The sequence below is a fragment of the Dinoponera quadriceps genome, unplaced genomic scaffold (assembly GCF_001313825.1).
Source record: "Dinoponera quadriceps isolate SergipeBrazil2010 unplaced genomic scaffold, ASM131382v1 scaffold169, whole genome shotgun sequence".
Taxonomy (NCBI): Eukaryota; Metazoa; Arthropoda; class Insecta; order Hymenoptera; family Formicidae; genus Dinoponera; species Dinoponera quadriceps.
Genome location: NW_014554270.1, coordinates 110,406 through 125,284, shown reverse-complemented (window position 1 = coordinate 125,284; position 14,879 = coordinate 110,406). Strand labels below are relative to the sequence as shown.

General features: G+C 42.1%; 1 protein-coding gene across 1 annotated transcript in view; it reads left to right on the top strand.

Annotated features, from left to right (window-relative positions):
- LOC106740903 (homeobox protein Nkx-6.1) overlaps nt 1-6,155 on the top strand; it is a 40,293-nt gene extending 34,138 nt beyond the window's left edge. The window contains exon 4 of the mRNA XM_014612370.1: nt 5,925-6,155. Within this exon, the coding sequence (XP_014467856.1) occupies nt 5,925-6,155 (231 nt within the window). The remainder of the gene's footprint in view (nt 1-5,924) is intronic.
- The last annotated feature ends 8,724 nt before the right edge of the window (nt 6,156-14,879 follow it).

The following is a 14,879-nucleotide window of genomic DNA, read 5'->3' as shown; positions in this document are numbered from 1 at the left end:
ATGATTGACCTATTCAAGACAATGGTATATGCCTTAAGTGTTTGTCTTAAATAATAATATATAATGACTGCCTTGTGTCTGGATTCTCAAATTAAAAAAGCGTTCTGTCTATGATTGACGACAAATTGTTACATGATTAAAAAAAAAGTAAAAAAATGATAATTTAGACAAGAAAAATTTTGGCCGTAACACATTGTCTTAGAAAGTAATTATATCGTAGAGTGCCAGACTTTCTATGGCGATATTATAGGGCTTCTATATAAGTTTATTTATTGAGAAAAAATACTTTCCCACAACTTTATTTAACTATCAAAGTAATAAATATTAATTTTGAGTGCGAAATTAAGAAAAATATGTATCCATAATATTACATACATGGAGATATTATTTATTCTTATTTTCCTTATTTAATGCTTTATTTAATTGTAAATTTCCTATAGCTATACTTTTAAAATAAAATAGTCAGTAATTCTGAAATTTTTGTATGTCTCTATATTATTAATCCTTAATATCCTAGTAGTTTTTCATTAAAATTCTAAACGTAGTTTAGAAAAAATTAAGAATAGAAGTTAAAAATAGAATATTAACTTTAAGAAATACATATAAAAAAATATCATATTTAGTTGCGAATATCTCAGTTTCCGAATGGCCAATCATTTTCTGATTACCCCAATAATTAGGTCATAAATCTATGTATAGTGAAAGTTTCAACGAATTCTGAAAAAATTCATTTTACACTGCAACTACCTTAAAATTACAAGGCAGTCATTCTGTTCTGGGGCTGAAAATCGCACAACTCTCCATCTAAGAAATGATATAGCATACATGACGTTGACCGTACGTATGCGCGCACATCGCAATTATTGCAAAATTCAGAATCGACTGAATGATGCGCTGGCGAAGTCGCGGTCCATGCGCGCACGCGCGGGCGCGAAAGGCGAAGGAGTGTTATAAGGATAAAATTCTGCTAAACGCGCCGGGGCCGGCGCGTAATGCTTAATGACGCGTGCGGAGTCATGTGTGACATTTACTCGGGAGTTTTCCGCGTCATTGCGCGGTCCGCTTATTATTCAAAGGGTACGCTTTCATGTCGGTCCACCGATAAATTTTTAAGCTCCGGTGCACCTTTTTTACCAGCCAAACGCGGATATGGATTTTAGAAAATGTTACGGGAGTTACGCGTTCTCCCCCCGTTCGCTCCCACCTCTCCGCGTCCCGTCGACGTGTGGACGGCGAGACGGTGTTGATCTCGCATATCGCGACTGAATGTCGACGGGATCGATCGCGAATTAATCGTACGTGCCCGTCTCTCGACAACGGACGGTCTCTTGATGGCGACGAGCGCGAACCGAATGTTAAAGATTAAAATTGAGCGCGGACGAGGTGGAAAATGCGATTCCCCTTCGTGTCTACTTCTCTCTTTCTTTTTCTCCATCTCTCTCTCCCTCGGGACTTTCCACCGAAAGAATGTATTTCCCCGTCTCTCACTTGCCGTTCTTTTAACACGCGATATAATTCAATCGGAATACGAAAGTTCCTCCCCCGTTCTTGGCAGAGTTTCCGATTAATTAACTTTTTGGCAATCGACGTTAAGCGGGAGCGCTCCGTGAGCGCTAAGTGCTCTCCATTTGCGATCCCACGATCCGCTTTTCGTGAGCGAGAAATTATCGGGCCGTAATTTATCGGCGGGAGACTCTAAAATCCGACGCGCGATTTCTTTTTGCTTCTCTCCCGTCGAAGGCGGAGACACGAAAACTGATTGGGTCAATCAACGGCGCCGATGACACCTCGGAACGAATGTACGCGGCTTTGAACGAGAGAGAGAGAGAGAGAGAGAGAAGGAGAGCAATTTGTAACTGCAATCCGCAGTTTCCTTTCCCACGCATTTACATCGGAATCCGTTTCTATGCATACACAGTTCTTCCGTTTCTCCCGTCCGCTATTTATCTCCCTCTCGCAGTCATTCCCACCCCTAACTCGCTTCTCTCTCGTTTTCCTCCACGCGGAATATCCTACCCCGTCGCTCATTTCTATCCCTCTCTCTCTCTCTCTCTCTCGGTCTCTCATCTCATTTCTTCCCAAAGCTGGGCGTCCGACTCTTTTTCTGTCACTCCGCGCTCCTTGTCTGTCGCGTCCGCTTTTGTCCGCCTATGACGTTCTTTTTCCCCTACCGCGCTCTATCCTCTCGACGTCTGCGCCTATCTGACTTCCTCCGCTGTCTGTCGCGATGGCTGTGTCCCACCAGTCGATCGTCGTGCCAGAAAATAATGTTTTTATTATTAACCGGATCGCACGAGTTTCGCGGGGAAATGTGTTTTTCGCGAGCGGTTAACGATTTCGTCGATTCCCCGGCGCGTCTCTCCCGCTTGCTTCGCCGCAAAGGAAGAGCGTGACTCGACGTTTTTATAATATCGATTCGCGATCTGCTTATCTGAATCGATCTAAGGGTTATTCGCGACGGTCTTATCGGTTTTAACTGGCACACGCGAGGATAATCGCTGAGAAGCGATGCGCGAATTTTCTCGCCAACTCTCCCCCGAGAGATAGAGAGAGTGAGAGAGACAGTGTGAGAGAGAGAGAGGTAGAGAGAGAGAGAGAGAGAGAGAGAGAAAGCTCGAGGACTGAGTCACACGGCCGTGTAATCTTTCGCATAATAAATCGCCCCGGTGGCGATATCAGTGGCGAGATCAGATGCTATCGGTGTTATCAGTTACGGAGGCGCAACGGGTAAGCGACGACTAGCGGGTAGAGGGGATAGGTGGACGACCGCGGAAATCAGTGCCGTACTCTCTCTCTCTCTCTCTCTTTCTCTCTGTTTCTCTGAGCGACCCCCGTCCTAAGGGCTTTGCGCGAGTTACAAATGCGGTTTTGTATCTAGCTATGCGGGCAAAGTAATGGGCTTAGATAATCCTGATTTAATAAATCGAACAGTTATGAGGCGAGACGCGCACGGCGGGGTCGAGGGCGGCGAGAAAGAGAGAGAGAGACAACGACGACGACGATGATGACGAAGACGACGACCACCAGCAGCAGGAGCAGCTCCCCGTCGCCGGCGTTTCGCAGTGTGCGCGTGACTAATGCGTTCAAAAACAAGATGGATGGATCCGTGGACCCGGCCCGGCCGGGACTTTCTTTGCATTTACATTTTCGCACTGTATCAGTCGCGACGATTTAAAGAATAACGATCGGACGGGCTTTGCGGCGCGCCCCAAATCGGTTTTTCATCGTTTCGCCGAGAAAGGGCGAATCGCGGCTGCGAATCGTCTCGGGTCTCTTCGCGGCTAAATTGCCCGGAGAAATTTATATCCCCGTACGTACATATACGTGTGCCCGATGATTCTCCCCCGTGGTCTCCTTCATTTTTATTTCAATAGCTCGAAAATAAGAAATCGTCGAATCGTTCGCGCGAACTCGACGAATTTTATATTTAGCAACTTTATTTTGAAAAAGAAACGCGCGCGACAACAAGTTTCCGCTCGACGCGACGCGCGGCATTCGCGTTTCTGGAGAAGCGGGACATCGTATTTGGATTTATTAAGGGTTTAATGCGTATGTGTGTGTGTGTTTGTGTGTGTGTGTGTTTGTGAAATGCTTTATCGTCTTTAAAGCTTGCTTTAGCAAAGTAAACAGGGTCGCTACTAATAGAGAGAAACTAGGTCGGGCCGCACGATCCCGAGGGAGAGTTCGGTAAACTTAGCATCAATTTTGATTGTCCTCAGTTCCTCTCCGATCCATTGAACGGTATCACGGAAATTGCGAGTCCTCGCGAACGGACGGACGGACGGATCTTGTTTATCCTGATTGCGAAATATCGTGCGTGCGTCGAACTCTGCCAATCATCATGCACGCTCGGAGACTTTGATGCGTTCCCAACAATCCCTCCCCCCCCCCACCCATCGGGATATTTCCCTCCAATTCAGATATCTCCAGACACGCGCGACAATTCGCGTGATTTTACACGCCGCGTGACGCGGGACGATCGAGCAAATCCTTCCCTTATCAGGCGACTAAATTTAACGACAACTTAAACGCACCGGCTATCTTTTTCCTCGCATCTCCTCCCCCCTCTCTCCTCTTCCCCGCGCCCCTTTTGCCCTCCCTCACGGGAGACCGGCACGAAATACAAATTGGACTTTCGTTGCGGGGCCGAACTGCTTTTTTACGTCCGACGTTGCTGCAGTCAATCCCTGCAGATTGTCCATTCGCCTGCCTCTCCGTTATCTTAATTCCTCGAGTATTTTAATTTTCATCCGAACAGCCATTAACTTTTACGGCCGGCCGTTTACTTTTTAATTCGTTTACCGCTTCGCGCTCGCCCGCTCGCCCGGGACGCTTATATCTTTAATTTAAGCTCTCGACTTGGCGGCCATTGAACAAGCCTGCGGATTGGGGTTGGATACGGAAGAGCGGCGGCGTTGGCGGTGGCGGTGGCGGCAGCGGGGGGAGGGGGGCGGCCAGAGGAGGGAGGTAGAGGAGGAGTTTAGCGGGGGCCACACGCTGGCATGGATCGGGGGTGGTTTGTGGGTGCAATCGCTACGGTGAAGCTCCCCCGTGCTCCCCTGACACCCGTTACGTTAATTAAATACATTGTTGCGGGGACACAGACTCCTACTGTGTATCTCGAGCTTTATAGGTGCGGAGGGGCACCTTAAGTTAGCGCCGTTTCCTACCTTCCCCGCCGCCTGTTCCCATGCGAGGCGGATGGACGGGCGGGGGAGGGAGGGGGCCCAGTCGATGAATTTTCTCCGGGCCCTTTGCCCGTTAATTCAAATGTTATAGACGCCCGTTAGAGTCGAGCCCGGCGTATTAATCGAGAGGTCGGATGAACTCCGCGAACACACGGTGTCCGTAAAAGATGTCGACGTCGACAGTCGGCGATTCTGGCGAAGAAACGATAGGGATTCTTTTTACCATCGCGTTTCAACCTGCCGACATCGGACGCATCAACATGCGGCTGAATATCCAAAGATTTTTGTTTTCACTCGTTCGATATTTGTGTCTCGACTGTGAGGTGCAGAAGGAAATTCCGGTTGAACGGATCCGTTTATACACGGGGAAGAAAGATCGGTTGTATTCAAATGACATTGCGAATGAACCGAGTACATTTTCTCGAATCGACATTTTGATGCTGCTCTGACGCTCTTAAGCCCGGTTATTCATTTTCTGATTAACTTATGGTTTAAATCGATGATAATGCAAAAATTGTGTTTTTTTTATTCATATTTAATTATTAAACTGATGGTTTCGTAGTGATAACTTTTAAAATTTAATGACTAACCATGAATAGAAAACACAATTTTTACGTTACTATCAGGTGAAACCTAAACCACAAATTAACCAGAAAATTCAAAGCCGGGCCTTAAAAATAGTTTGCGCCTATTTAGACGACCATTAAATTAATAAAAACCTATTTTGACGATATTGACATTTTATTAACTTCTCCCTTAAACCTTTAATTCTACAGTTTAAATTTTAACGTTACCTTCAACAACCTACGCTAAAATAGCGAAAACGGAAAATTAAATCATCTCCAGGACCAAAATAGAGGTTATATTATATTATTAGAATTGAAATTGAATTCTATCTTACTATCTTAGCTCCTGCTATTTTATAGAATTAAAAGTTTAACGCAGGGCTAAAATTTCGACTCAGATTGAAAAAGTGAAGAAAACGGTATTTCTGATCTCGAGAACCGAATTTAGTTCGCAAGAATGAACAATTCCGTTTCCTCTAACGAAGACGGGTTTGGCTCATTAATAATCACGTTTATTCGCGACCAATCTTTCTTCTCCGTGTGACAAATCAGCCCGGCGACGCACTCTCCGGCGCGTGTGCGACACTGGCGAGTGCGTCGGAGGGTCGAAAACGCGGAGAATCTCATCGGGTGGCCATTGATACGAGCGGCCGGCACTTTCGGTTTTCAGGTGTGGTTCCAGAATCGGCGGACCAAGTGGCGGAAGAAGCACGCGGCGGAGATGGCGACGGCGAAACGGCGGCAAGAGGAAGTCGAGGGCGTCGTCGCCGAGGGTGAGGACGGGTGCAGCGACGCGGAGGCCGACGGCGGCAGCGGCGGCGGCGGTGGCGGCGGCGGTGGCGGCGGCGAGACCGCCGCGAAGAGGCTGCGAAGGGAGCTCGAGCAGCAGTACAGGCACTGAGGGCCGCCGACGGGGGTGGCCCGGGGACACGCGGGGGTGCGAAAAAAGGGGAAAAGAGGGATGCAGAGGAGAAGGATAAGGCGTGGCTGGGGGCGGCGCGTTCCGAGGTTCCTCGCGGCTTCTGTTCGGAGAACGCGCGTGTCGGCTTCGAAATGATCGCGGAACGACCGAACGGTGGAGAGAGAAAGAGAGAATGAGAGGGACAGAGAGAAAGCAGAGAGGAACCGGGGGAAAGAGAAAGAGAGAGAAAGGGCGACGTACGTGTGCGGGTGTACGCGCGTGTGTCTCCGCGTGTCTCTCTTCGTGATTTAGCCGGACGCTTAACGCGGAATCGCGAGTGACGCGCGGGGGGGTGGTGGTTGGTCCGGAGGGGGAATCTTCTTGGAATCGCGGGGAAAGCGGGGGAGAAGGGGGGCGATTTTTAAGGGCGGCGTTATTGATATTCACGTCGTTGTCTCGATTTTACCGGGTCAATTTTTGTTGCTCGTTTACGAACGATTAAAAAGTCAAAGGATTTGCGAAGGGGATTGAGGAGAGATTTCGAGTGAACTCTTCTCTCAGGTGGATTCCGCCAGCCCGACCGGAATTTTGATTCGAGGCTACCTCCCACTCCTTCCGGTCAAAAATCGCGAGGTACGAGCACATCGATTTCAGAGATCGGGAAGACAATTCGCGAACGCGAAGGGACTATATCGCGTTCGAACGTTCGTAAGATAAAAGTACCGATACCTGACTTGAAATAAACGTACTTAAATAAAAATATATGTACATATATTGTATATGTACGAATATTTTATGTTTAAAGATTAAACATTCGTATTTAAAGACCAAAACAAGAAGAGTGTCCACAGTTAGGTAGATGTCCAGGAATTGGTACTTTTACCTTACATTCCCGAAGAGTTCCGAAATTGATCGAATCTGAAGCACACGTCAGACGCGATCATCTCGCGAACGACTGCGTGTTTATCGACCCACACCACCGACTCGACATCACTCAGACTTCGCCGCTGTGATCGTCACGTGTTTGGCGGGAAATAACAGCAACGCGCGCAAACATTGTTAACACTTTCCCGGGAGGACGACGTGTTACCACACCGCCGGACGAAATCTCTCGATCGCGTACGCATATTTAGTCGCTCGCACTGCGAGAGCACGCGGAGGAATCGATAGGAAGGGTTTGCCGAGCTGCTTACGCGATGGCAGATTAGTCGCCAGGGGCTTTGTTATCCATCCGACAAACAACGCACAGCAAATATGGCAAACAACGCGCGCGCGACGCGACGTCACCCGTCAAGAAGGTGTTAATGGATAACCATAAATCCAAGAAGCCGAAGGGCAATCTGTTGTACGTTCAAGCGTTCCTAACTAGTCGACCATTATTGGGAAAATTGCGCCGAGACTTACTCGTCCCCCCCTCCCCTTAGTTTAATAAATATTTACACGTAAACGGCAAATTTTCACGGGGCCGAACAATGATTTTCTTTTCTTTTTCATGATAGAGGAGAGTTGCCACGGTACTATTTAAGGGGATACCAAAATCGATGACAAACTTGATGAGTGTCGATAACGTGGAAGCGATCTTCGAAATGTTATGTTATTTAAACATTGACACGATCACGCTAGTCTTTTCCCGTACGTATATATCTTGTGTAAATGTAAGTACGACATAAATATGAATGTAATGAATGTGAGATTGTTCTCTGTTCAACTATGTCTAATGAAAAATCTAACCAAGATATATACACATATTTTTATGAAATTTTCATATCTTTTGATACCTCTAAATTTGATTGAAAAGGTATAAGGATGTATTTTTTAAATGTTCCTGATTGGAATATTGGCACACTCGATACGTACAAGCAGATTTCCTATGTCAGGTGAATATTTACGCTAACTGACAGCTAAATATGTCACTTTGAAATTTTTAATCATTTTCACATATCCAGCAATGTTTCAACTTATTTTCGCGCGTATTTCCAATATGTAAACAAATTTATAATTCTGCGCAACCAATAAGACGTAAACTTTGTAAAAAAAAAAAAACCAGTATTCTATCGGTAAGATCTTCAAGTATGGCATCCCTTTAAGATACATTCAAAATGATTATATCACACAGAAAACACAATGCAATTCAAATTTTGCTTGTTTTTCATTGTTCATTTATTTTATATGTTTACCATTGGATCGCGCTTATATTCAATAATTACAGATAAAAATAATGAGGTACAATTTAGGTGACTAATACGAATTAGGCAACTCTCCTCTAATTCTATTTCTTTTTCTTAGTAAATTTTAAATTACGCGATTGGACACTCGAGATCGAAAAAACCTTATTTGAATTTTACAGATTCGCGGGTACGACGAAGGCAGAACTTTTTATATCAGGCAGTGCTGTTTAACACCTGCCTCGCTCTTTCATGTATGCTGCTATCTAAACGTTCTCAGTTTATGAAATATTAAAATCTCATTTTTCTCCCAAAACGTTTTGTATTGTTCCATAAATTTCTGCGATTCCCTGGTCGTGTGTTGAACAGCATTGAGTGATCATAGTAAAAGCAATGCGAAACCGATCATTCAGTCGATCGTACCGAACTGATGACTTGGTCTTCTTCTCGAAGTGAATCGCGAAGCATCATGAAAATTACGTATCGCGGTCAAACTCACGGATCTATCGTTAGAACATCCAAGAGAATCCACAGTGAGAAATCACAAGCCAGTGTCGAACACGTTCGAGCAAACGCGCGTCTATGCCGGCGAATTACGACGAACGGGATCGACGACGAGAGTCGACGAAATGGACTTTGTATATTATGTAGATAAACGGTAAACGTGAATGTGATATCTAACGTATTTAATACGGCGTTCGGTTCTAGAGACGCGTAAGTGAAGTAACTAGATATCGTCTGTTTAGACTAAAAATAAAATGCAGAGGAATAGGAATATAGTATATATACACATACACACAACCAGGTGCGCGCGCGTGCACACACACACACACACTCAAACACAAATAAATCGCACGTGGCGTGCGTCTAAACTCGTAACTCCTGGTCTGGTTTTTTAGCCGCACTTTCTTGCACTTTCCGCATTTAAAATGAGACAGGTGTATATTCGGGATTCACCGGCGGAGGGAGGGGGAAGAAGGAGAGAAAGAGGAGAAAACAAAAAAAATACGAAAAGTGCAACTAAAAAGAACAAATCTTTTGTATTCTTGCCGCGGGTTAGCGCTAAATACGGTCGCCTGATTCCGCGTTTTATTCGCTCAATATAAAAACGTTATTTTTAATAGAGCACACACGAAGCTTTAATTTGTGAAGTGTAAATGCGGAGACTTTGTAATACGCTTTGCTAAATATACTAAGGCCTCTTCACGGCTTTACATATTGTATATCTCAATAAATATAAAAGAGAGATATCGTTTCAATATATATCAAAATAATCCCTATTATATATGAAACTCTCCGCTCAGTGAATAAATATTAAATTTAATATAAAATTATAAACAACAAGTTTATTTTGAATTCTCCTTAGAAATTTTTACTCAAAAAAATTTACTCTATTTTTCAGTTGACAAAATGTTATTTTTGGAACAAGAAAAAGACGTATATTATACCATAAATAAATAAAAAAAGTAAATAAAATAATTAACTTACGTGAAAATGTATATGCGAGATTAAAGTCAGACTGTGCCGTTTTTAGCCGAACTTACGACAAGAATACAAGTTGTAGACCTTGATAAGCGTTAATCGCTGTGTTCAGCAACGGGCAGGACCCTAATTTGAGAGCCCCGTGAACGAGAGATGTTTTCAAACATCCGGACAAAGAAAAGAAAAGAAAAAGAAACTGAATGCTACTTCGCGTGCTGCGATTAAACGAACGATCAAGCGTTTCTTAAACACGTCCTAAGTTTCTCATAATGTTTATCGAGTATCCGACAACACATTGCTGTACAGTACACTAGGTAAATTGTTAATTGAAGGTAGAGACAATCTGTATAAAATATTGTATAAATTATACATACGTGTTATCTATCGCTTGTGTATTATATCTCCAATTTAATAAATGGAACACGTATTATGGTAATTGTAGAATTATATTATATATCTCGTAATGCATTTGCTTCATTTGCCCATCCCACCCTCTTCCCAATCACATTGTATGCGCGATTTTCAGCGTCGTGTTAAAATCATTTTAACGAAAGGTACATGTGCGTCAGATAACTTTCAAAGTTTCGCGAATAACTTGATAAATATTTGTTAATTGTATACGAAGGAAAATATCATAAAGAAATGAAACCGCACGGAAAAAAATATTTTGTAGACATAGCAAATTGTCCGCGGTTACTATGATGACAGCAAAAAATTTGTTATATAAAAGAAATAATTTTCATTGTTAATTAATAATTTTGCTGTTTAAGCAAAGCATTGTTGCGACAGCGATCAAATTTAGTTGGCATAACCAAATTATTTTACTGTTCATATACCCAGCAAATAGCAATTAATACACATAACAAATCTTTTTGCTGTCTAAACAAATCTCTTTACTATCGCCATAATAACTGACAGTTTGCTGTGCCAGAAAAATACTTTTTTTCATGCGATAACAATAATAATGTTAATGGTCGAAGCAGTTATAAGTCGCTTTTCTTTTATTCCAAATTCTGTTTTGCGAGCATCAAATTTTTCTCTCTTCAGAGTAATATAGCTTATGCCGCAAATATATAGATTGGTTATATTGGTTATTATTATATCATATCATATTGGTTATGTGACAAAGAAAATAAATATTATGTGACAAAGAAAATAAAAATGAGAAAATTTGACGGAAATTCGCGGCAATAAAGCACTCACTGGATGATGACTCAATGATGGCGACCCAGTGATACTGTTCGATTCTTCCTCTACTAGATCGTCTCATTCGTGGATCTACGAATCCCGAAGTCGTGGATCTTTTCCTCTTCATCCCGTCTGCAAGTATGCAGAAAATACGTTAACAATTTTATACTAATCCCTTGTGCCGTTACATGGCATATATCAATCGACGTTATGTCATTAAGGTAGTTGGTCCGTTAAAGTATTTTCTCTAGGAATCCTTTTGAATGTTAGCTACATATTGATGGAAATATTATCTACACGTGTGCAAAGTTAGAAAACGATTAATCACTCGGAAGCTGAGATATTTACAACTACAGATGAGGCTTTTTACACGTATTTTTGGAAGTTAATCTTCTTTTAATTTTGTTTTAAACCACATTCAGGGCCTTAATGAAAAATTACTGTGATATTAAAGATAAATATAGACATATACAAACATTTCAGAATTATTGACCATTTTGTTTTGAAAATATGGCCACGGGAAATTTATAATTTATAATAATATCCGCAACATATAGCCCAGTAAGCAAAAAACATCAAAATCAATCTTTAGAAATATAATTTTATGCGAACTTGATAAACATTTTGACATAATATTTTATAAATGTTACTTACATAATATTTTAAAACCTACTGATAACATAATATTCCTAAATATTAAAATCATAATGGAGAAATATTATTTTTAATGTTTGAATTAAATATGAACAATGACGTTGTATACAACATTAAAACTATATATTTGAAAACGTTACATGTTATAAAAACTGTCATTGTAATAATATTGTATTAATGATTTCCTGCTTACTAGGTGAATATACCTAAAGAACATTAAGATGTCTTGAGACGTCATAAAGATGTCTTTAAGACAATAAGACGTTTAAACGACATTTCTGAAATGTTTTGTAGACATGCATGTTATATAGGTATATATATATTTAAATATTATATGCCACTTTCTATTATCTATGTATTTCTATTAGCTCAACTGACATATAAATAAAGCATTAATAAAAAAGAAATAAAAATAAATAATATTTATATGTTTGTAATATTGTGTGTGTATATATATTTGTCTTAATTTCGCTCAAAATTAACATTTATTACTTAGTTAAATAAAGTTATAGGAAAGTATTCTTTGTTCAGTAAATAATAAACTTATATAGTATTTATATATATCCCTTAAGGCTCCTGGTCCCTTCTTGCAACTATCTTTAACTGATGACGTCAGAAGTGAGAAAATATATGCCAAGAATTCTTGCGTTATACATTCAAATAAAAAAATATTCCCACAAAATGAAACTTGTGATCGATTCAACATATTTGTAAAATTGTCCAAACATTATTCTTTTATTCGAACAATCAATAAATAGTTGCAAAATTAACTTGACACAGAACCTTCTTTTCCAACCTCTTTTCTTATGATTTTGTCAATATTAATTTTACGACTGTTCATTGATTGTTCGAGTTGCAGCAAAAGACCAGGAACCTTAATAACGCTACTAAAAATTCGGCATTCTACGGGTCAACTATCGTAAAAGGATGAAAAGAGAAAAATTGTAACTAATTAATTAATATTAACTCGAATAAATGAAATTATTTGGCTCGTTTTGATCATGATTCCATCGAAATACAAGTTGGCTGCGGTTTCTCTTTGGGCGCTATAAGCTTCATTCTATCTTCTTTTGGCATATAATAAACAATAAAGATAGAATGACGCTTATAGCGCGTAAGTCCAAAGAGAACGCAACCAAAGTCGTTATTACAGCAATATGGCTTCGTTAATCTTTCGAAGCTCCGCCCAAGTAGCCGCGACATTTCGATGGAAAATACTCGCAAATTCGGGCTCGGAGGTTCACGAAACTACTTGACGACTCAAAGATGGTGTTTATCTTACGGAGAAAACTATTGTCGAAATTTAGTCATCGAATATTCACCCAAAAATGCGGCGTATTTCAGCGTAACGAATTCAGCGTGCCGAAATAAAAATGGTCGCGCGCGCCAACACTAAGCGTTACGATTGCGTTATTTTTTGAACTTGAAGCGTTTGACCGAAATATTGCTTCAAACGCCACCTGTGGGCGACAAGACGACTTACGGGCAACCCGAAGTTCGAAGTTCGCTGCTTGTCCGACAACGATTCAACCGTTCTCGCTTAATTTTCGGTTACGAATTTATAATCTAATTTCGCATTTATTAACACAACTCAACGCAAAATCGACCGATATACGCAACTTATTCGTATCGTAAAGCTAAAATACAGTCTGGCGCTCGATTCGTTACATTATCGCAATAATAAATCACTCCACTCGCCGCGAAAAACACAAATGTGTCAATACGTCGAGACTAAACAAATGAAGTGACATTTTCAAGGAAAGAAACCAGCGTTAGAGGCGCACACATGCACATAGTACTCACCTCTTTACGACGCCTTCTCGTCGGCACGTGCTTAAATAATTTCTTCGTCGCACGAAGGGTCGGAGGGCCGAAGGCGAAAGAAACACTCGTAAACAAATCGGCAGCGCTCGCCCACTTACAGCCGCTCTCCATCGATTTCGGATAAGTACGGTGATTAATGTTACGGGAGTTTTCGCGACTCGTAAAAGTCGGCATACGTAAGAGAAAGCGTCGCTCCTTTCGCCCTTCGGCTGGCGACCCTCTCCCGAGGAAGAGGGGGACGCGACACCCCCCCGCTGGCCGGAGGGATACACTCGCGGCATATCGGCAGTGTAAATTTATCGCGGTGTTAAGCCGTTAATATTCGCCCGCCTCCCACGGCCCCGGCCGGGCCTTAAATCAATGGGAAATATTCCTAATTGGAATATGGAAAAAGTTGGGCCGAGTGCGCGCGCGGCGCCCAACGTCGACTGCGGCGGGGGCGCGAAGAGGGCGCCCCCGGCGAGTCGCATTAAAGGATAAGAATATAAATTGTCTTAACGAGTGGCGGTGCGCGGCCGAGAAAAAATGGCGAGAAGTTTCCGATTAAGGCGCGGATCGCGCGCACGGACGTGTATTGAGACTACAGATTGCGCGCGAGTTATTAACGACGCGAAAAAGTTCGGCAGTTTCGAAAGGGGGTCTCTTGCGCTCTGGGACGTTGTCACCCCCTCGGATGCTAATTGTAACAACCCGGCTGGCACGTCGAGCCGGTGTCGGCGTGAATGAACGAGCGGGATATGCGAAGGAGCGTCGATTTCCGCAGCAGTACCTCGACGATCTCTTCGCATTATTTCAGCCGGGATTGAGCGCGACGAGTGGACTTTTGGATCACGGTGAGTGTTGATTTAGCGAGACACCCTGTATATACACGTGTTTTGCATAATTAACTTTCATCTTTAATAAATTAATTTAATTTTAATGTAACTCTTAATTAAGTTAGTCCTCGTTTAGATCATTTTTAACTTAAGTTAATTTTACAGGCCGATAATTTTTAACTTAAAAAACTTAATAGTAAAAAATAAAAATTAGTTTACCCAACTCTGCTGAATTTTAACAATTATACACGACGCGACACACGAAAACGGCTGTCTGTGTAGCGCCTGTCGAGCGACTGACTTTCAATGACTTTGACGGCCGTCCGTGTATAAATATTTCTGAGTTACTATTCCAAGTATCTAAGTTGATTTGCAACATGGTGTTTACGTATTTTCCACCGCCGGTTTCCGTCGGAAAATCTTCGCATCAAAGACACTGAAGTTGTCGGATACTTCCCGATTTTATTAACAGCTCCGCAAACTTGCAAAAGATTACCAAGATAGCGAACGTAAATTTATCATATTTGATGAATACATTCGTACATATATATTTATACACGCACACACATATATATGTACATACATTTCATAAAAAT